A 20528-nucleotide genomic window follows, 5' to 3' on the forward strand; every position below is an offset into this window, starting at 1 on the left:
CCAGTCATTCCTTTTTCCCCGACAATCACATCAAGTCCTCGAGGATGGGAGCTCTTCGGTGGCTATCCATCACGGCTGCTGCGGCCTCCGCAGTGTCAGCCCTGACCCCGGAGCGAGTATTCCCAAAACACTTCTAATTGACCATATTGTGCATGGCTAACAGGTCTATCTGCACAGACAGATGATCGGTGCCCCACAGAGAGGCGATGTCATACCAAACCCGTCTGGTGTATGTCGATTGCCAATTTCAGCTTTGCAACAGAGCATTGTCTACTGACACGACCAGGACACTGGTTTATTCTCGACCTCCCAATGGTCCTTCGACACTCATTCTAGCAGTACCTGGTGGAGCTTGATCGACCTGAAATCAGGCGAGATCACCACTCTTACCGATGATAGCGACATTGAGGAGATTATCTGGCTTGGTTCGGACAGTTCTACGCTCCTCTACATCAACAGCACCAATGCACAGATTCCCGGTGGTGTGGAACTCTGGATTGCAGACACCTCTGACTTTTCAAACGCGTTGGTTCAAACCTTTAACAATGCCTCTGCTGGTTGGCACTAATCCTACCTGATACAGTTACAAGGCAGCCTCTCTCTCCGCCGGTTTCCTCGGCATCAAATCAACCGTGACAGATTCCGGTGACGTGCATTTCATCCTGCGTGGAAAGTCCTATCCCAATGGAACGGCCTACAACGACCAACTCGCAGAGACCTATCCCAGTACAGCCCGCATCTACGACAGCATCTTTGTGCGCCACTGGAACACTTACCTGACTACCGCCTCCCACGCCGTATTCTCCGGCACTCTGCAAAGCTCGACGGGCGATGACGGCAGTGTTCAATACACCTCTTCAGGGGGATTGACGAACCTGGTGAACCCAGTCAAGGGTGCCGAAAGCCCATTCCCTCCTTTCGGAGGCAACGACGACTATGACCTCTCGCCTGACGGCAACTGGGTTACCTTCAAGAGCAAAGCTCCAGAGCTGCCTCTTGCCAACAACACGGCTGCCTATGTCTATCTCGTTCCCCACGACGGCTCTGCGACTGCTTTTGCCGTCAACGGCCCTGACAGCTCTGCAACCCCAGAGGGGGTTGAAGGAGAATCCGACAACCCAGTGTTCTCCCCCAGCAGCGATAAAATAGCATACTTCCAAATGGCGACCAATACATACGAGTCGGACCGCAGCGTGCTATACGTATACTCCATCACCGATAACACCATAACACCCCTTGCAAAGGACTGGGACCGGTCTCCCTCCTCCGTGACATGGATCGACGAAGACAACCTCGTCGTGGCAAGCCAAGATCTAGGACGAACCCGACTATTCGCCATCCCAAGCGATGCAGGAGACGACTTCACGCCCACAAACTTCACAGACAGCGGCACCGTATCGGCTCAATACGTCCTATCCAACTCTACGCTCCTCGTCACATCCAACGCCTTCTGGACAAGCTGGAGCGTCTACACCGCCAGCCCAGACGACGGCGTTATCAACACACTGGCCTCAGCCAACGAGATCGACCCCGAGCTCAGCGGCCTCAGTTCCTCCGACTTTGAAGAGTTCTACTTTGACGGCAACTGGACTACCGTAAATCTCCCCTCCCCAATGATATACCCCAATCATACTAACCCCATCCAGCTCCAAGGATGGCTCACCTACCCCCAAGACTTCGACTCATCGAAGAAATACCCCCTCGCCTTCCTCATCCACGGCGGCCCCGAAGACGCCTGGGCCGATACCTGGAACCAGAAATGGCACTCCAAGGTCTTCGCCGACCAGGGCTACGTCGTCGTCCAACCAAACCCCACAGGGAGCACCGGGTTCGGCCAGCAGCTCACAGACGCCATCCAACTGAACTGGAGTATGCCCATTCCCTAAACTCCCTCTCCCTCTTCCACTTATACACACAGCTAACAAATGAAAATCAACCACTTAAAGCCGGCGCCGCCTTCGACGACCTAACCAAAGCCTGGCAACACGTGCACGACACCTACGACTTCATCGACACGGATAACGGCGTCGCCGCAGGACCCAGCTTCGGCGCGTTCATGATCACCTGGATTCAGGGCGATGACTTTGGACGCAAGTTCAAGGCGCTGGTTAGCCATGATGGTCAGTTTATTGGTGATGCGTGGGTCGAAACGGATGAGTTGTGGTTTGTTGAGCATGAGGTAAACACCACAACCCCCCCCCCCCCACCTCCTCTTTCTTTTCCCCTATACACACATATAAGTATGTATGTATGATGTTGACTGTGTTATGTTATGTATAGTTCAACGGCACCTTCTGGCAAGCCCGCGACGCATTCCACAACACGGATCCATCCGGTCCCAGCCGTGTCCTCGCATACAGTACTCCCCAGCTCGTCATCCACAGTGACAAGGATTATCGGATTCCTGTGGCGAATGGAATTGGATTGTTTAATACGCTGCAGGAGAGGGGTGTACCTAGTCGGTTTTTGAATTTCCCGGATGAGGATCATTGGTATACATCCCCTTTCCCTCTTTTTTTTCTTTTTCCTTTTTTGGATGCACATGGGTGCTGTGGATGATGCTAATGCGGCTGTTTATGATAGGGTCACCGGGAAGGAAAATAGCCTTGTTTGGTATCAGCAGGTGCTGGGATGGATTAATCGGTATTCCGGGGTGGGAGAGTCGAATCCGGATGCGATTAGTTTGGAGGATACGGTTAATCCGGTGGTGGATTTGAATCCGTGAATTTTCTTTCTCCAATGAATACTAGTGTTGATTGTGATGATAGCTTGGATAGGTGGATGGATACTAACTGACTAGTATCATATTGCGTGTCTGCAGTGGTGGTTATTGGTAGATTACGAGATGATGGATGCATGAGATGAAAGACTTCAGTAACGATGTTAAAGACTGCTGCTGTTGTAGATCAATTTATTCTTGTAGTGATTGATAACTACCTACTGTCTGTCAACTGCTATACTAACATACCAACCAACCACACACAATCAGTCATCAATTTCTGGTGCTTTCTTCTCTTCTGTTTCTTCCACCTCACATCAACTAAACCAACATCAAGGACAGGGCAGGAAAGGATCTGGTATCTGAACGGAACAACTGAAAGAAACAAATCATACACAAGCTTTTGTACAATCAGACCATGAGAATCAGTACAGCTTTCTCTTTCAGCCTTTCCAACCGAAAGAAACGGCAGAGGATAATATAATGATGATAACTTAGAAACGAAACGGATTCGCTCGTTCAGATAGATAACTTCGTCGCAACAATTTATACCCAGAATTCGAAGAAGCATCACAGCTCGCCTCCGTGAGGAGCGTCATCAAGGTCCCCATCTTTAGCCAAGAATCCGGCTTGGCGGGCCCGGAGACCAAAGTTGACCATGACGATAACCACCAGTCCGAGACCGACGACCGTCGGTCCCCATTTCTCATAGTATACGCGCTTGACGTCGCGGCGCTTGCGGATCTTGTCGACACGCCACACGTACAGCATGAGACTGTATAGAAGGGCGATCGCAGCCAGCACGGTGAAGGCCCAAGAGGATCCGAAGGTGATGTAGTCATCTCCAAAGTTCAACAGTGTAGCTGCAATTGTACCAAGGAGGATGGAAAATTCCAGCCACGAGAGGAAGGTACGTTCTGCGGCAAAGTAGACCTTTGGCTCGACGCGAACGGGGACATGGATGCCTGTGACTGTTAGGAAGGTGATGCTAAGCTACAAAGAATGTGGGATTGACTTACGCTTGCCCTTGGGAGCTTGGAAGCGCTTCACTGTGCGCTTGTTGCCCATGACGGCGATTCCATTCTGTTCCGGGGGCGGCATACTGGTCGGACGCGGGCGCGGGATGAGCGCTGTGAAGCAGTGTACCATGGCATTTCCAGCATTGTGGGCGTAGTACTTTGCCAACTGCTTGTAGTAGTATGTTCCACCCACACGACGCGCTTCCTCCAACTCGTCCGAATCAACCGATTCTGCATCCGAATCGTATAACGGGTAATCCTCGTCTCCTGGGAGCGGTTGGGCGGCGATTCGCTCCTCTATATCCAAGGCGTTTCCATCGGTATCGGCAAACAGGGCTTCTTGATCGGCAGTCGTGGCCTCAGCCCTGTTCGTGCTATCAATCCAGCGTGCTTCGTTCGAGTCTTCCTCGTCCGACTCGTCATCCTCGGGCGTTTCGGTGGTGGACAAAGGTGCACTGGCCGGAGGCCGCTGGATACCGAACTTGCGAGTAGCCGGCTTGCGAATGTCGACGTCCATCTGCGGCATCCAGAAGGGAAGAAGATTGATGCGATCGGGGAAGAGGGTGGCCGTGCCGTGGATGAATTTACTGTACTTGGGCACCGCCTCGACCAGGTGACTAGCCGTCAGATCTCTGATCCATTGCGGTGGCTCTTGGCCCGCTTGCGTTTGAAGCTTTACCTCCAACACGGCATAGGGGAAGCGCTCCACGTCCTCGGGAGGGAGCTGGGAGAAAGGCCAATCCACGCCGATATCCATCCGCCGCCAATTGTCTCCCGCCCGGCTGCGACCATCGAGGTTGTCCTCCCTAGTCATGGTCAATTCTGTGTCGAGAGATATACGCACGCGAGCGTCTCCGGGAAGCTGAAAGGCGGTTCGGTGGTAGAAAGATCGGGTCACAGGGACCAACTTTCGCGTGATGACTCGGTATTGAATTTCCCGTGCCAGTTGCTCCAAGTTGTCGATTTCCTCTTCGCTCTTCTTACCTTCCCGGCGCATCTTCTCGAATATGCTCTCCACGGTCATGCGACCGGAAAGATAGGCATTAACGTGCTTCTCCTTCAGTGAGAAACGCGCCTTGACAGACTTCTCTCCCGTCCAGTCCTCGCGATGGGTCTTCCGCTCCACGAAGATCTGGTCACTTTCCATGCCACCATACCAGCGCAGTCGGATGGCTTCCGCTCCCTCGGTTTTCTTCAAGCGACCCTGGTAGAGCTCCCATGTATCGGTATTATCATAATAGATGGATGAAATAGCGGCATCTTTTTCCTCGAATTCTTTTCTAGGATTGAAAACCAGCACAGGAAGGTGCTGCTCTTGTCAGCAACGATCTCGTAGGAATTGACAGCCGTTATCGCGCATACCTTAAGGATAATGAGCTTCAGCTCGGTGATGTTGTCGGGATGAACCCAGTATTTGGTCGTCTGGCGGACAAAGTTTTGCTGACTGCCTCCGGCGGCCGAATCACCCTTGACAGGATTACCTTTCGTACGGACAAGGTCGTAAAGCTTCGAAAGCTTGACGACGAGCGCATCGTAATTGTCGTTGAAAAACGGCTTCGCATTGAGTCGCGCAGCAAAGACAGGCCGCAGATGCCACCCAGTTTGTTTCTAGAATGAATAAATTAGCACCGAAATTGCATTTCTAGCAGCGCATGAGAATCAAAGCGTACATCATGTTTCTTAATGATTTTCTGAAAGCCAGTGTAGTTCAGTTGGGTGAACTTTGCCAGATCGTGGACGTCGGCGATGATGTCACTCAAGACCTGCTCGAGCAACAAGAAGTCTTCGTCGGAAGGGGGCCTCCGCGAATTTGAGGCGCTGTCTGAGCGAGAGCTGGAGGAATTATCCAGGCGGGAAACCACATCATTGACTTCCGTCTCGCTGGCTTGAATGCGACGAGCGATCTCCGCGCTCTTGATTCGCTGGAAGTTGAAGACCTTGTCCAATTCGCTCTCCAGCAGGGTCACAAAGTGCTTCTCATCGTCCTCCGACCAGGCCTGGCGGTCGGGCCTCGCGTTTTCGGGCGTAGGCTCGGTGACATAACCGGTTTTGAGAGCCTTCTTCAGATCCTCGTATGCAATGTAGTACCAGTAGTACTCCTTGATCATAGAAGATCGGAGGTGCTCCCCGAACCTAGACAAGAGACGAACCAGTCAGCTGGGCGATCCAATCAGATTGAAAGTTTGGAAAAGAGCTACACACCTCATAGTGAATTAGTCAATTGACTAAGCTCTTGAGATAGAAATAGGAGGCAAACAGGGTGTGAGTAAGGGGCGATAACGATTGGGTGGAAGAATGGGGAGAGCTGTTTAGAGGTCGGAAGAAAAGATCATGATTGACGTAAAAGCAGGTCGTGAGAAAGAGAGAGCGAACAGAAAAAAAGAAAGCTGAGAGAGGAGGGGGCCGAAAAAAAGTAAAAAAATCGAAAGAGAGTAGCCAAAGGGAAAGGACCTAATCTGGTCGAAATGATGCTAATTACTAGACGAAGGCGCAGGGAGCCAGCAGTGGAGACGGACAAGAGAAGTCGACTATGTACAAGAGCCGGTCGAAGCTCATGATGCTTGCTAAAGACCCGTCCCAGGATGGCGGAGACCTCAGGCCCGGTCGACGTCAACCCGTGACTCCTCCCGATAACGCTATCGGCCCCAACAAGATTGGCCCTTGCTTTGGGTTTGGTACCGGTAATACCGAGCTACGATTGCAGTCCCGTGCCATTACCATTGGGTCATATTAATCTCCTAGGTAAGAATCGCATGTCAAAAGAGGGTGCGAATGGAGCGACAAGACACGCCAATGCCACGGGGAATCGGGGAGAATGACAGACATGCTCCAGTTTGCATGGAGAAGACCCTAAAAACTGCTCTAAATCATAGCTTGGATGACTACCGTTGCTTGATGCATTCTCAGCCACTCGATTGCGCAGGTGCTGCTCTTCCGCATCACCGCTTTCCCACTTCGGGACTAGCCGGTGGTTTGCTATCGATACGAGGTCATACTTTCACCAATTCCATCCCACGTTATACGTCCGGGTAATTTCCAATCCAATACCTCTAAGCTCTGCAAATTCACCATTTTGCACGTAAGGTCAGTGGAGATGGGTATAATCGCATATCAACGGTACCGGTAACCCAATCCCCTCCGAAATTGTTAAAATACCCGGTTATCTAGTACTTAGTGTCTTGTGCTTCCTTTACCATCTACCATTCGATAACAGCTAGACTAAAGAGATGATGGTGGTCTCACATGCCAACCGTCTCACCCCATTCCGATCTTAATTCGCCGTCTTGCCCGCTGATCTATCTACTAGAGTACTAGTCCAATTACGACCCGGAAAAGGCTCCCTGGTTTCGTTCCCAGCTAGCAGCACAAGACCAAGTAGTACTCGTAGAAAGTACTCCATAGGTAGTGTGTGTGTTAATGTCTTACCGGGCTGCAGCCAGATGGTAACAGTAACACAATCCAAACCCCATCAACACCACCGTTAGCTAAACGTGCAGGAACATCAAGGCCTGGATCCTCGATCCTCGCCGCGACAAGCAACTGGGGCCTACTCTTATAACCAATCGGCTTCAGCGCCCCGGCAAGGATGATACAGAGGTTAAGATGAAACTCCTCTTCGGCACGCTAGTAAATTCTTCCTTTTAGCTGTTATAATTAACAAGACGGACCTATCGTATGTATGTATGTATGTATGTATTTTGTATCTGCTATACATACACTCAGAATCAAGTAGCCTATTTCTTATGTATGACCCGTGTGTCATTCTTCAATGTCACAGATTACGATTACTTGCCTCGAAGCTTGACTCGGGTAATTAATATAGTCATAATGTGCGCAGGTCGGACAGGGACCCTTGCTAGAAATATGTCTATATCAGCCCACGTTATGAGTCGGAACAATCCAAGTCTTTTGGGTAGATTCCCGATGTATTACGTGAGGAGATCTACTAGAATACTTGATTTGGTGCAGTAGTACTAGTTCACGTCTGGCAGGCTTCTGCTCGTCTGCCTTGTTTTCTTCTTGTATGTAATCGCATATTAAAATGAGAGATACCAAACGGATAAAAACGAATTATCTTCACATAAACAATTCAACATATATTAGGGGACTGTATGAACCGTTGAGACCAATTGCACCCATTACGTTTCCTGAGTATTATCAGTATCTGATGCATTGTATCAATGCCTTTACTTTCGATATATATACTAGCGGGCTTCGACTCGTTCTATCTAACCTATCTCAGTCACATACATCCATAGATTCAGCAGAGAGTTACAAATTACTCTCCCAAACTTGCATTACCTCCCCAGTATAGATCAATTTCAATCGGAGCCGAGATCACTCTCAAGTCACGTATTCCCTTCTGTATAATACCGGAGTGCCCACCGGCCTAGTACTAATTACTAATATATACTTAGTACCTTGGAGGCAGGCTATTTATCAGTCGCCAGTAGTAGTATTTCTACAGAACCAGGTCAAACTGTGGCAACAATATATTTTCACAGATACTAGTAGTTCGTTCTCGCAATAGCACAAAGTGGTATTTTCAAAACACCTTTAGTAACCCTGCATTGGCCGTCGGTGTTCCGCCACCGGGACTGATCTTTTCATACAGGGGATCTAAGACAAAAGCCCGACTAGTGTTTAAAGTATGGGAACCTTCTCCCAGGCAGTTCCACTAGTACTAGCGAGCTGAAAGAGGCTGCTGCTATGAGCCCTACAAGACAGCTAAGGGCGGCGAGGCCTTTTTTAGCTTGAGACGAATATTATGCTAGAAGGAACTGTTCCGTAACGCCCATGAAACTAGTCATGTCCAATCATACGTCTTTGCGTTGGGTTTATGAACCCCGTGATAATGCGCGTTAGATACATTGATTTGTTCTGTTGCAATACGTATCAATCAACCCAACACCAGACACCGTCTCCGCAGTTCAGATAACGACATGTGATGAAGAAATAAATAAATGTAATTCGCACCCATTCAATAATTATGTAGTTCCATGGTATCGTAGTCTCATCAGCTAGTCCACCGTCGAGGCAGGGGAGAGATCAGGCAATCGCTTGTGCACTGCGCCGGATGCTCCTCCGCGCACCCTCACCAATGACATTCACGATGCCTTCGTTTTGCAAGGCGTAGATTGCCTCGCTGAATTGGCTGCTATCCAGGGGTGTGCTGCTCTGCTCGTTCAGAAGTCTGAAAACTTCAGCCCACCGAGCTGAGCCACCTGAGCCAGCCAGTTCGTCCACCACGGAGAGCACGCCGCGCTTGATCATTTCCCGGTTGCGTCTCTCGCTGGCACTGGTGCCCTCAGTGAGCAAGCCCATGTCGATGAGACCGGTGCGGGAGTCGGTGGCGGCCTGCTTGATGGCCGACCGGATGAGGCGCACGGCTTCTTCCACGTCGTCGGCTGTTACCTCGGAGGAGAGGCGCATGCGTGCGTGGGCTTCCGACAGTCGGATCATTGATTCCAGCTGACGCGTAGTGGCGGTAATACGGCGATCTGTCGACCGGATCTCGTCGCCAAGCTTGCGCATAGCGACATACGCATCGGAGAGGGCTTTTCCGGCAGCTGGGGTAAGCACGGGGTGCACCTTGGTTTTGGCGTAGGTAATGTAGGCTGTGAGGAATTCGACGGGCTGCGCGGAGGGAACAGATTAGCTGCTGTTACACATGTCACATACTTCCGGACTTACCAAGATCTCTTCGCTGCTTGCGTTGTCGGGTTTGTCTTCCAGGTACATGTTGACCAGATGCTTGGCCAGGCGACGGTCCTCCTGCTCGTCCGTCCGGTCGAGCATAAGATAAACCAAATCGAATCGAGACAGTAGGGTGGGAGGAAGATCAATGTTTTGCGGGACCGGGAGGTTCGGGTTGTATCTGCTGCCGATGGGGTTCGCAGAGGCAAGGATACTGGTGCGGGCGTTCAAGGTGGTAATGATACCTGCCTTAGCAACGGACACAGTCTGCTGCTCCATCACTTCGTGTAGAACAGAGCGCGTCGATTCATTCATCTTATCGAACTCGTCGATGCAGCAAATACCGCCATCCGAGAGAACCAAAGCACCGGACTCGAGAACCATCTGCTTGGTGTCAGGATCGCGGGTCACATAGGCCGTGAGACCAACGGCCGATGAACCTTTGCCGCTGGTGTAGACACCGCGCGGCGCGATCTTGTGAACATATCGGAGCAGCTGCGACTTGGCGACAGACGGATCACCGCACAGAAGGATGTTGATGTCACCACGGTAGCGTGGGTTGCCACCCTTCTGGAACGTCTTGTTGGTGCCGCCAAACATTTGTAGCAGAATACCCTTCTTGACATCATCCATCTCGTAGACACTGGGCGCCAGGGACCGAGAGAGAAGCTCGTACACATCGGGCCGGCTGGCGGTGCGCTTGATCCTCTCTTCCTCCTCGGCAGTGATCTTGCGCGTCTGCTCGGCATCCCCGGCTGCTTGCTCCGACAACTCTTGCTCAACGGTGGACACATCAATACCCATCTTCTTGCGGTCGATCTTCTGGACGTGCAGAACATCGACATAGGTCTTGAAAAGTGTCTTCTGCGTCCGCTGGCGGGGATTGATGCGCACCGGATTGCATCGGAAGATACCAGTTACCTCCACGCGGTCACCAGCCTTGCAAACATCAACAAGTTCGTCGTACACGCAGAGCGAAACCGAGTGAGGGGTTTGGCCATCGGGGATGTTGTCTGGAGTTTCCTGCAGCTTGATGACCTGCTTGTCCGCAAAAGCACAACGATTGTGGATAATCTGCATCGAGTTTCTAGCCTGGCAGACTTCACGAGGACAAACAGTGGGCTCCGCAATACGACCACGGTCAATATCGACTTGGACACTGTGGTTGCAAATCTGACAGCGGAAGAAGGCTAGAAAACATATTAGTCTCGGAACACCAATAAATTATCCATGAGTCTCACCTTCTTTCATGTCGGGGATGATGGGTGTAGCCCGAATCACCAGACCCTTGATGCTCACCAACTTGTCCATATCTTAAGGCACGTTAGCACTGAACTATCATACCAGGTGGGTTTTTAACATACCGGCAGGATCAAGGTCTCTCATGTTAACGGTAGAGTCAAGGCCGAAAGGCATGACTTTGTACGCATTGGACTCGACTTCCTGGACGAGGTCTTGGATTTCAGCCGGAGGGGCCCGAGCAGCATCGCTCATGAGAGCATCAGAGCTGGGCACGGCGGGAGCCGAGCTGAGATCCCTGGTGTGGTTGGAACGAGCGTGAGCGCGCTGGCGCTGCATTTCCTTGCCAGCCAGCTCCACCATTACATCCTTGACGGTCTGATCCATCAGAGGAATGATTTCTTGGGGATACGCATGAAGTTGATGCCACAGCTTCTGCGTCGATGGGTATGCCTTGAGATTCTTTGCATCGAGGTTGAGATTGGTGACACCGAGCTGACGCATCGTGTTGAGCATGGTGATATACTCTCTTTCTTCTGCAGTATTTCCCATGATACGGGTCTCATCTTCTGTAGCTCCATCGGCCCACAGTCGATACTTGGTGGCGAAGTTGTAAAGGAAGTTCTTGAAGGCGGACATGGAATCTTGAATGGAGATGTTGGTACCCCAAATCACGCGGGTGGAGCTGCCGCCCAAGGCCTCAGCCTCTGAGGTATCTGGATGAATGTTGGAGAACGTGGCATCAGACTGCGGTTCGCCATCGGCAGTAGGCATGCCGTTGGCGTCAACGAATATCCTGCGGCGGCGACTGGGGGTCGATCCAAACCCGCCCGAATGAAGGTCATTACGACGGGAGGTGCCGCGGTGACCTTCGGCGTTGGAGCGCGATGAAACAAACAAGCCACTGCTGCTGCTGGGAATGTCTGAACGACCTGCTTGGCGACCCATGGAACGGGTAGGACTGGAGCTGGAGACATATCGGATGGGGGATGAGTCTGTTTACATGTCAGCATATATATGAAAGATTTATCTAATCAAGCTGGATATACCTCGCAGGGCAGCTACACCGTTTCCTCGTGGGGTAGTTTCGCCATCATCCATTGTGGAAGAAGCTCTTACGGGAGAGCTCGGTTCGTCCATTCGAATATCGGGAGTCTCTGCGCTGCTGCTGTTCCCCTTCATGGGAGAGGACTGGAAGAACATGGGAGAGGAGGAAGGGACGGGCGCATCACCCCGAATGCGCCTGGAGGCCCGAGGGGTAGTCTGTAATTGTTCATCATCGAGCGGGGTAGGACTGCTGGTTTGGCGTTGTTGCTGGGAACGAGTCGAGCGAGTCGAGCGAGCCGGAGAGGAGACGGCCGAATCCCTAGCAGGACGACCCCTACGACGAGAGGAGGCTGGAGACGACATGATATGAGCCGGTCCTATGAAGAGACAAGTCCACAAACAGATGGACCAAAAAAAAGGACCGACAGAGGAGGGGGTGAGGGGAAGTAATTAGGTAGGGGGAAATAGTAGGAAGTGGATTGGAGTGGATGATTGTGGTTGCGATGGAGAGTTTGAGGCACAAATTCGAAGTGGGCCTGAAAGGGAAAACAAATTCTCTTCTCGTCGAGCTCAACGCGCTGCAACGCGTTTACCGCGTAAAGTGGTTACCTGTTTGGGACAGCGTGACTGAAAGCCACATTTACCACATGACCTTTGTGGCTGGTGGGGATGAAATCATTTAGGGCTGGGATGCACCGCCACCTCCTCTACTGGTAGCCAATCACAAATTAGGAACAAACGGTGGGTCACCAGGGCCAGGGTCACACCTTCCTTATCCATCATTTCAGGCAGGAACCACCGAACTTGGAAAAGCAACGAAGAATGAAAATTCACCCCTTATTCTCATTCTATTCCCTTCTTTGAAGAAATTGACTGTTTTTGTTGAACACAATATACCATGCCGTAGTAGTACGCGCCATCTCAATACTATCTTACATAGACCGTAACCGAATCTAAACACTTTCCACCCCCAGAGCGGGTGAAGCACCCACCCTGGCGCGTGAGACGGTAAGTGTTCAGCTAAGGAAGCGCCATGCAGTTTCGGCAGGCGCCTTGATGTCATCCCGGTGAGGATCGGCCATCCCCAAATCAAATGGCGCTTCTGCCCTGCTGCCTTTGGGCTGCCCCCCCAAACGCTTCTCTGACTGGTGGGAAGGAACTGCAAAGTGGGTGCCACTGTTGTCATTGTTTGGTCTTTTCTATCTGTAACACGTTTTTCCCCTTCGCTTTTGTCGCTGCAGCTCCATTATTTTGGCTTGGTTCTTAATCTTCCCCCCATCCGCCCCCTCTTGTGGTCATTGTCTCTTTATTTAGACAATCCCCCAGGTCTTTGCTCTCTGTTAGCGCTGTCTTTTCACCAACAGTGGTTCATCTCATCCCCTTACATGCACTGATTGGTTCTCCCCACTTCCGCCCTGATCTCTTGGGCGTCTATGGAGCACTGCTAGTAATTGCTACCGTTACTACTAATTTTGTCGCCCTCGCTTGTGACGTGCTGTTTACTCAATTGTATAACTGTCCTCCCTCGTGATGTCTGCACCTTTCTTTCTTCCTCCCTTCAGTCAAAATCTAGACCTCTCTTAACTACTGCGACTTCATTCATCACCTTTCTGGTGGCTCCTTACCCCCATAAGCCACCACCACCACCACCTGCTCCGAGCTACCAAGTGGTGCTCGCTGCTCCCTCACCATGACCACAGATTTGGGGTCGGCGCTGGAACACGCCGGCGGCAGTGGCAAGGATAAGGAGGGTATCTCCATCGGAACTTTCGTTGCTTCCCTAACCACTGCCATTGTCGTCTTTGCTGTGGAATTCCTGCTCTTTATTTTACTCAAGGGAAAGCTCACTCGTATCTAGTAAGTGATCCACCTGTAACTATAGCCGAGGAGACGTGACTGAAGCTGATCGATATCCAGTCAACCAAGAACCTATCTAGTCTCAGACAGGGAACGTACGCAACCATCGCCGCCGGGATTCTTTCGATGGATCGTCCCCGTGTTTCGCACTTCTAGCACCGAGTTCATACAGAAATGTGGCCTCGACGCTTACTTCTTTCTCCGCTACCTGCGCATGCTTCTCAAGATCTTTATCCCCCTAGGATGTCTAATCCTGCCAGTTCTTTTGCCTTTGAATAAAGTTGGCGGCAAGGACACGAGCTACAAAAATGGTACAGCAGCGGATGGCCGATGGAATGTCACTGGTCTGGATCAGCTTGCCTGGGGCAACGTCAAACCTGAGCACACATCACGCTACTGGGGCCATCTGGTCATGGCTGTCATCGCCATCTTCTATGTCTGCGCCGTGTTCTTTGACGAACTCAGAGGGTATATCCGTCTCCGGCAGGCCTACTTGACGTCCCCCCAACATCGGCTGCGAGCGTCCGCGACAACTGTTTTAGTTACAGCCATCCCCGAAAGCTGGCTTTCCGTAGAGGCCCTCGAATCACTGTTTGATGTCTTCCCGGGAGGAATTCGAAACATCTGGATTAACCGCAATTTTGACGATCTCAACGAAAAGGTGAAGCAGCGCGATGAGCTGGCTCTGAAACTTGAGGCTGCTGAGACCGACCTAATTATTAAGTGCAAAAAGGCTCAGCTGAAACAAGCGAGAGCTGAAGCCAAGAAAGCCGGAAAGAACCCAAACACAGCGGAGACAAAGGAGAAGGAAGACGCCGACAGGAAGGCTTCAGTGCTAGCGCTTGATGGGGGTGTCAGCTCCGGCAATCCCCACCAAGCTCGCACTCTCGACCAGATCCTGCATCGTACCAAATCGAAGAAGAAGCCGGAACAGCCAGGGCCAAAAAAGCGACTAAACCCGTTGGACCCTGCCGTCGAGGCAGCAGAGGCAGTCGGCCAGGGCATGGGAAAGCTGGGAAAAACTATGATTGGGGGGTTCAAGAAAGTCGAGCATGGGCTGGACGGAACATTGGCCCGATCAGGTGGATTTGTGCCGGGCGACGCTATGGTCATTCCTCCTCACCATTCAGAACCTGAAACTAATGAAGCCAACGACGCCAATGATGGGGAGCCCCAGGTTTGGTCGACAGATCCCCGTGATCATGCCGAGCTCACCCCGGAGGCTAGTGCATCAGAAGCGCGACCGGCGTCTAGACCGAAAAGGCCGTTTTGGAAAAGCCAATTGTCCAAGGATTCCAAGACCAGCAGTGAGCCTGATGAACTGCCCCTCACGGCCCCAGAGTCTCCGGTGGAACACGAGGAGGTGGAGGCCTCTGGATCTGAAAGCGGCAATTCAATCAAAGAAAAGATCCCCTCCGACAATCCAAGAGAATTCAAGGAGGGCGATCGGGTACAGGGAGAGGAGTATCCCATTGCCTACAATGAAGGGTTTGACAACGAGGACTTTGGAGAACCGCTATGGCAGAAATACATCAGACCCAAAGATCGTGATACAATGCGGCTACCGATTTTCGGCCTCAGTTGGATGCCATCTTTGTGGCTCATCGGCAAGAAGGTCGACACCATCGACTATTGTCGCAAGGAGTTGGCGCGCCTGAACCTGGAGATTGAAATTGACCAGCAGAATCCGGAGAAGTTTCCCCATATGAATTCAGCCTTCATCCAGTTCAACCATCAAGTCGCCGCACATATGGCTTGTCAGGCCGTCAGTCACCACGTTCCCAAGCAGATGGCACCTCGTCTCGTCGAAATCTCACCAGACGACGTCATCTGGGACAACATGTCGATCAAATGGTGGGAGCGTTATCTGCGCACGTTTGGCATCATCGCCGTTGTCTGTGGGATGGTGATAGGCTGGGCAATTCCCGTGGCGTTCACTGGCTTGCTTTCTCAGCTGTCATACCTGGAAGCTGCGTTTACTTGGCTATCCTGGCTTTCTACATTGCCTGCATGGTTTATCTCTGCCATCCAGGGTGTGTTGCCTGCACTTTTCCTCGCTATTCTAATGGCTATCCTACCCCTGATTCTTCGCTTTCTTAGTCGAACACAAGGTCTCTCCACGGGTATGGCCGTCGAGCTGACCGTTCAAAACTATTACTTTGCATTCCTGTTCGTGCAACTGTTCCTGGTTGTTACCATCTCGTCCAGTTTTTCGACCATCATCAGCAACGTGACCGACGTTACCAGCTGGCCTGAACTTCTGGCGCAGAATATTCCCTCGTCTAGCAATTACTTCTTCTCGTACATGATTCTTCAGGCGATGTCAGTGAGTGCTGGAGCTCTGGTCCAGATCGTCAACCTGGTGAGCTGGTTCATTCTCGCACCGATTCTGGACAAGACCGCGCGGAAGAAATGGGGCCGCACAACCAACCTAAATCAGATGCAATGGGGTACATTCTTTCCGGTGTATACCACGCTTGCGTCCATTGGTAAGCCCGGTTCCTTACTCTCCCGATGGCGTCTGTTGCTAATTCGAATTTAGGGTTGATCTACTGTGTCATTGCACCTCTCATCCTGATCTTCAACGTGATCACGTTCAGTCTCTTCTGGTTCGTCTACCGGTATAATACGCTTTACGTGACCAAATTCCGCTTCGATACGGGTGGACTGCTTTTCCCTCGAGCCATCAATCAGCTGTTCACTGGTCTATATGTCATGGAGCTCAGTCTGATCGGACTGTTTTTCTTGGTCCGTGACACGCAGGGCGAAGTTGCTTGTGAAGGACAGGCGATCATCATGATCATTGTCCTCATCCTGACTGCCGGCTATCAGATCCTCTTGAATGACGCATTTGGGCCTCTGTTCCGTTACCTGCCCATCACGCTGGAGGACGACGCGGTGCGCCGTGATGAGGAATTCGCTCGGGCCCAGAGAACCCGCTTAGGTCTCCCTAATGAGGAGGAAGAGGATCCGAATGACACTATCGAGCACCAGCTGGCTGAGCGTGAACATCGTCAGCATCAGATTGACCGAATGTCGCACGATATCGAGCTAAAGACGCTTGAGTCTTCCTCCCCCGAGCGGCAAAATCACCACACCATGCATAGGCCGCATCTCGGACCGCAGCGTCAATCCTGGGCTGAACGATCACCAAACCGGCGGTCACCATACTACAAGGCCCACTCCAATACTCAAGTACCCAGTGTCCAGCGTCTGCGCGACAGGATTGCACAAGACGCCGAGGCCCAAGGCCCTCCTTCGCGCAACGTTGGGACCACGCTCTTTTCCGGCATCCACGATGAATTGGAGGACTTGACACCCGACGAACGTGATCAACTTGTTCAGCGGGCCTTTCAACACGACGCATTGCGTGCCAAGCGACCAGTTATCTGGATCCCTCGGGACGACCTTGGGGTCAGTGATGACGAGGTGTACCGCACACAGCGGTTCAGCAAGCACATCTGGATCAGTAACGAGTATCAGGCGCTGGATGGGAAATGCCACACCATCTTCAGCCGCAGTCCGCCCGACTTTTCCGAGGTGGACCTCATCCAGTTATAAGGCGTTCGGCTGTATTAGTAGGCTGTATGATTAACGACTATTTGTTCTGGTTTGCGGTTTTTGCTTTCTTCGGTTCATGGGATAAGGATTTTGCATTTACAGGCGTTGGGAGCCATTCTCAAGGGTTATAGGAGAGCGTGTGTACATGATTACCCAAGCAAGATGCCATAGATGGAGATACATCACAAGCAATGTCTATATAGTACTATAGCAACACCAACCAAATTTCAGTCCACCTCAATCCATAAACTTACAGATAGGCAAGCGGTACTTCTCAATCCTCCAATACGGCCTCCTCACACCCTCCCACTCACCCTCCAACGCCGGCACCTCCAACTCCTCCCACTCGACATCAAACCCAGCCTCAAACAGATCCATCTCCACCACCTTCTGATAAACATCATAACTAATCTGCCTATCAGCGCCCATCCCATTAAAGAATCCCCAACGCCCACTCCCCTGTTCTCCATCCTGCTCCAAAATCCCAATCACCTGCTCCGAAAAGAACTCCCGGAAATCACTATACGACTCGGCAAACGTATCATAGTAAATCGCATCAACCACCACTCCCTCGCCCACCAACGCAGGCAACACATCCTGCCACCGGCCCTCATGGATCCGGACCCCAGGCTTTTGATCCCACCCCTTACGCTTCATCTCCGCCACCACCTCCGGGTGCGCCTCCACGATATGATGCTCACTGGGGCCATGCGACTGCAAAAACGTATCGACGATGCCCATCCCGTGCCCGATGTTCATGACCCGCAGCCCCGGGGTGGGGAGTAGCTTCGCCGCGGACTTCTCCATAATGGTGGATTCCCACGACATCATCACCCCGTTTTGGTCGCTGTCGAGAAGTCGGTCGTTTGTGAAGGTTAGGTTCGAGTCGAGGTAGCGCGGTTGCGTGACGGAGGGGTCTTCTGTTGCTGCTGGTTGTTCTTCGGTGGTGGGTTCAGCAGTAGCAGCTTCAACAGCAGTAGTAGCTTCTTCAGCACCCTCTCCCTCCTGCTGTTCTTCTTCATCCTCATCCACCTCATCATCATCATCCCCCAACGCCTCCCACCCCTCCTCCAACCTCCCCAACAACAACTCCGCCCGAACGCCCGCATCCACAATCATCTCATAAACCTCCATCAACCCCAGCCGTCTCGCAATACATCCCGGTGTCTCATCATTCAAATCCAGATCATTCCAGATCGCGCCCTCGCCGAGCAGGAACTTGACTGTTTCGACGACGCCTGAGCTGTCCCCATCGGCATTTGTGTCCACGCCATTCGTCTGCTTCTCGGCATCATTGTTCTCCTCCTCCTCCTCGCACGCAGCAATGGCCGCGTGCAGCGGAGAGAATCCCGTCTCCGGGTCCTTGACGTTGGCGGGGTTTCCGAGCGTTTGGTTCTCGCGGATGAGACGGCGCAGGAGCGGGATGTTGTGGGTGGATGCGGCGAGGAGGATTTCTTGGGTGTTGAGATCCAGGTTTAGGGCCATGTTGGGGTCTTGGGTGAAGGTTATTACGGGGTCGGTGGATGGGTCGGTCATTTTGGTTGATTGGTATGTCTGGTTTAACGGGAGGGTTAGTTGGTTGTTATTGTTGTTGTGAGGATGGTGGGGGAGGAATTGGATATGCGCGGCGGCGGGGTGGGGAGCATTTTATTTGAGCGGGGAGAAATTGGATTGGGCTGGGTTGGGTTGGTGTAGTGTGGTGTGGTGTGGGTGGTCTCTAGAGACTTACAGTTAATTTGTTTATGGGAGAGGTGTTTTGGGGGTTGGATTGGTGTAAGTTTCCAAGTAGATGATATGTTCTACTGGGTTGAACTGGTGGTAGGATGATTCCGCTGGTAGAGATTTCCGCCGCCGCATTCGTCCCCGCCGCAGCTCCGCTGCAACTGAACATCAATATTACACGATAGCTTCGTACACTGACTGTAACCACCCGACTTTTGTAGAAGAGAAGAGAAACTGATCGCCGTTGCTCGAACCTGAGAATAACTATTTGTACAAGTACCCGATTCCATTCACCTGTCGTCCTGTCGGACGATCTTCATAGCGCCATGTCTTGCTACACCATTAACAAAGTCCCCATTGCTCTCCATCGGTCCATCCATCCGCTTATTTCGTATCGTCGGAGCCCGCGTTGACGTTCAAGCCCAGTCCCTGACTGTCCAGGTACAGCTTGTTCCGGCCACCGTTCTCCTGCAGGATCTGGGCGATGTGGCGGGCGTTCTCGATCTTCCGCAGCTCAATGTAACTCTTGCTCTTCTTGATGGCGTCACCGATCAGCTCGGCTGAACGAGCCTCACCCTGAGCGCGCACAATGAATGCCTGCTTCTCCTGGCGGGCCTTGTCGACCAGGAACGCAGCCCGCTGGGCTTCCTGCTGAGCAACCTGCTTGGCTTCGACGGCGGCGGTGAACTCGGGGGAGAAGGTCAAGTGCTGTGGAAGGTATTAGTGAGTGGGTAAGAGAGGAAGTAATAGTAGGATTAGCATACCGTAAGCGACACATCGTCCAAGGCAATGTTGAAGCGAGCAGCCCGACGAGCAAGGTTCTCCCGGACCAAGCGGGCAACGTTCTCACGCTGAGTGATCAACTGACTGGCGTTGAATTGTGCCACCACGCTCTTCAAAACCTCGTTCACAATCGACGGAAGCACACGCTCGTCAAAGTCCTGTCCCAGAGTACGGTATATTTGGGGGAGGGCATCGACACGGGGTCTGGACAGGACACGGCAGGTGATGTTCACCATCTGCAAGTCCTTGGTACCGGTAAGGGAAGCAATATTGCGCGGCTTTGCGCGGACATCGTAGATGATAGGAGTTTCGACCCAGGGAATCCGAAGATGAGTTCCTAAAAGGATAACTTGTTAGATGAAGCCGAATGCAGCACATTGGATATGCGTACCTTCACTGTAGATTTCCTTCTTGACACCACCTACTCTGGAGTACTTGATCGCACGGTGACCACCATCAACTGTAGTAGCTGTCAGTAAAGCCCCTATTTCCACCGATTATGCACGACAATTAGCTCACCGTTAAACAGCGAGTTGGAAACAGCATATACTCCAAGACCAGTGAGGAACAAGGTAGCGAAGCCCATGCCGGCGCGAGGATTACCACCACCGAAGCCGCCACCAAAACCGCCGCGGCGGTTTTGGAGGGCCATCTGGAGCTTGTGCAACTGATCCCTAGGGTTCCCGGACATGATGATGGGGGGAGATGAAGGTGAGGGAGAGACGGGGAAGAGGATTGGTGTAAGCGGCGTCACTTTGGCTTCGTCGCTTTGGAAGCTCGAATTCGCGGCAAATCAATCGCCCGATTCGTCACCGCCTTGGCAGATGCTGCCGCTTTTCGACATCATCTTCGCTCTAACGGACTTATCTTTCATTCATCTCCAA

At 52.0% G+C, this 20528-nt stretch overlaps 6 protein-coding genes across 6 annotated transcripts; 2 read left to right on the plus strand and 4 right to left on the minus strand.

Moving 5' to 3' along the window:
• Positions 1 to 44: 44 nt before the first annotated feature.
• Positions 45 to 2725, plus strand: dppV (dipeptidyl peptidase DppV; the record flags this gene model as incomplete). Its single annotated transcript, XM_025537315.1, has 8 exons — positions 45 to 112; positions 178 to 229; positions 287 to 525; positions 584 to 1595; positions 1647 to 1869; positions 1947 to 2179; positions 2281 to 2492; positions 2584 to 2725. The coding sequence occupies 8 exons, from the start codon at positions 45 to 47 to the stop codon at positions 2723 to 2725; spliced, it is 2181 nt and encodes a 726-aa protein (XP_025389111.1).
• Positions 2726 to 2895: 170 nt separating this feature from the next.
• Positions 2896 to 6411, minus strand: vtc4 (putative vacuolar transporter chaperone (Vtc4)). Its single transcript, XM_025528415.1, has 5 exons — positions 5941 to 6411; positions 5409 to 5871; positions 5101 to 5346; positions 3739 to 5047; positions 2896 to 3684 (listed from the first exon to the last, which is right to left on the minus strand). The coding sequence occupies exons 1-5, from the start codon at positions 5943 to 5945 to the stop codon at positions 3290 to 3292; spliced, it is 2418 nt and encodes an 805-aa protein (XP_025389112.1). The 5' UTR covers positions 5946 to 6411; the 3' UTR covers positions 2896 to 3289.
• Positions 6412 to 8526: 2115 nt separating this feature from the next.
• BO83DRAFT_416245 (MCM DNA helicase complex subunit MCM4) lies at positions 8527 to 12230 on the minus strand. Its single transcript, XM_025534687.1, has 5 exons — positions 11724 to 12230; positions 10800 to 11669; positions 10677 to 10748; positions 9433 to 10625; positions 8527 to 9375 (listed from the first exon to the last, which is right to left on the minus strand). Exons 1-5 carry the CDS (start codon positions 12082 to 12084, stop codon positions 8788 to 8790), a joined length of 3084 nt encoding a protein of 1027 aa, XP_025389113.1. The 5' UTR covers positions 12085 to 12230; the 3' UTR covers positions 8527 to 8787.
• Positions 12231 to 12989: 759 nt separating this feature from the next.
• On the plus strand, positions 12990 to 17370 carry BO83DRAFT_377429 (putative DUF221 domain protein). The gene is made up of 3 exons (XM_025530989.1): positions 12990 to 13578; positions 13639 to 16067; positions 16121 to 17370. Exons 1-3 carry the CDS (start codon positions 13412 to 13414, stop codon positions 17137 to 17139), a joined length of 3615 nt encoding a protein of 1204 aa, XP_025389114.1. The 5' UTR covers positions 12990 to 13411; the 3' UTR covers positions 17140 to 17370.
• Positions 17354 to 18923, minus strand: rmt2 (protein-arginine N5-methyltransferase). The gene is made up of 2 exons (XM_025529304.1): positions 18869 to 18923; positions 17354 to 18693 (listed from the first exon to the last, which is right to left on the minus strand). Exon 2 carries the CDS (start codon positions 18673 to 18675, stop codon positions 17377 to 17379), a length of 1299 nt encoding a protein of 432 aa, XP_025389115.1. The 5' UTR covers positions 18676 to 18693; positions 18869 to 18923; the 3' UTR covers positions 17354 to 17376.
• Positions 18924 to 18982: 59 nt separating this feature from the next.
• On the minus strand, positions 18983 to 20389 carry BO83DRAFT_377430 (prohibitin subunit PHB2). Its single transcript, XM_025530990.1, has 4 exons — positions 20164 to 20389; positions 20036 to 20104; positions 19626 to 19981; positions 18983 to 19569 (listed from the first exon to the last, which is right to left on the minus strand). Exons 1-4 carry the CDS (start codon positions 20333 to 20335, stop codon positions 19246 to 19248), a joined length of 921 nt encoding a protein of 306 aa, XP_025389116.1. The 5' UTR covers positions 20336 to 20389; the 3' UTR covers positions 18983 to 19245.
• Positions 20390 to 20528: the final 139 nt, after the last annotated feature.

Source organism: Aspergillus eucalypticola (genome assembly GCF_003184535.1).
Source record: "Aspergillus eucalypticola CBS 122712 chromosome Unknown BO83scaffold_9, whole genome shotgun sequence".
Classification (NCBI taxonomy): Eukaryota; Fungi; Ascomycota; class Eurotiomycetes; order Eurotiales; family Aspergillaceae; genus Aspergillus; species Aspergillus eucalypticola.

Excerpts from the sequence above, each read along its gene's own strand:
- BO83DRAFT_377429 (XM_025530989.1), top strand. The coding sequence starts at position 13,412 with ATGACCACAGATTTGGGGTCGGCGCTGGAACACGCCGGCGGCAGTGGC. Across the intron at positions 13,579-13,638 it reads GGAAAGCTCACTCGTATCTA|TCAACCAAGAACCTATCTAG; the intron begins GTAAGTGATCCA and ends ATCGATATCCAG. Across the intron at positions 16,068-16,120 it reads TACCACGCTTGCGTCCATTG|GGTTGATCTACTGTGTCATT; the intron begins GTAAGCCCGGTT and ends ATTCGAATTTAG.
- rmt2 (XM_025529304.1), bottom strand. The coding sequence starts at position 18,675 with ATGACCGACCCATCCACCGACCCCGTAATAACCTTCACCCAAGACCCC.
- BO83DRAFT_416245 (XM_025534687.1), bottom strand. The coding sequence starts at position 12,084 with ATGTCGTCTCCAGCCTCCTCTCGTCGTAGGGGTCGTCCTGCTAGGGAT. Across the intron at positions 11,670-11,723 it reads CGGTGTAGCTGCCCTGCGAG|ACTCATCCCCCATCCGATAT; the intron begins GTATATCCAGCT and ends ACATGTAAACAG. Across the intron at positions 9,376-9,432 it reads CAAGCAGCGAAGAGATCTTG|CCCGTCGAATTCCTCACAGC; the intron begins GTAAGTCCGGAA and ends CCCTCCGCGCAG.
- vtc4 (XM_025528415.1), bottom strand. Across the intron at positions 5,048-5,100 it reads TGAAGCTCATTATCCTTAAG|CACCTTCCTGTGCTGGTTTT; the intron begins GTATGCGCGATA and ends TGACAAGAGCAG. Across the intron at positions 3,685-3,738 it reads CCAAGCTCCCAAGGGCAAGC|GCATCCATGTCCCCGTTCGC; the intron begins GTAAGTCAATCC and ends TAACAGTCACAG.
- BO83DRAFT_377430 (XM_025530990.1), bottom strand. The coding sequence starts at position 20,335 with ATGTCCGGGAACCCTAGGGATCAGTTGCACAAGCTCCAGATGGCCCTC. Across the intron at positions 20,105-20,163 it reads TTCCAACTCGCTGTTTAACG|TTGATGGTGGTCACCGTGCG; the intron begins GTGAGCTAATTG and ends CAGCTACTACAG. Across the intron at positions 19,982-20,035 it reads GAAGGAAATCTACAGTGAAG|GAACTCATCTTCGGATTCCC; the intron begins GTACGCATATCC and ends TTATCCTTTTAG.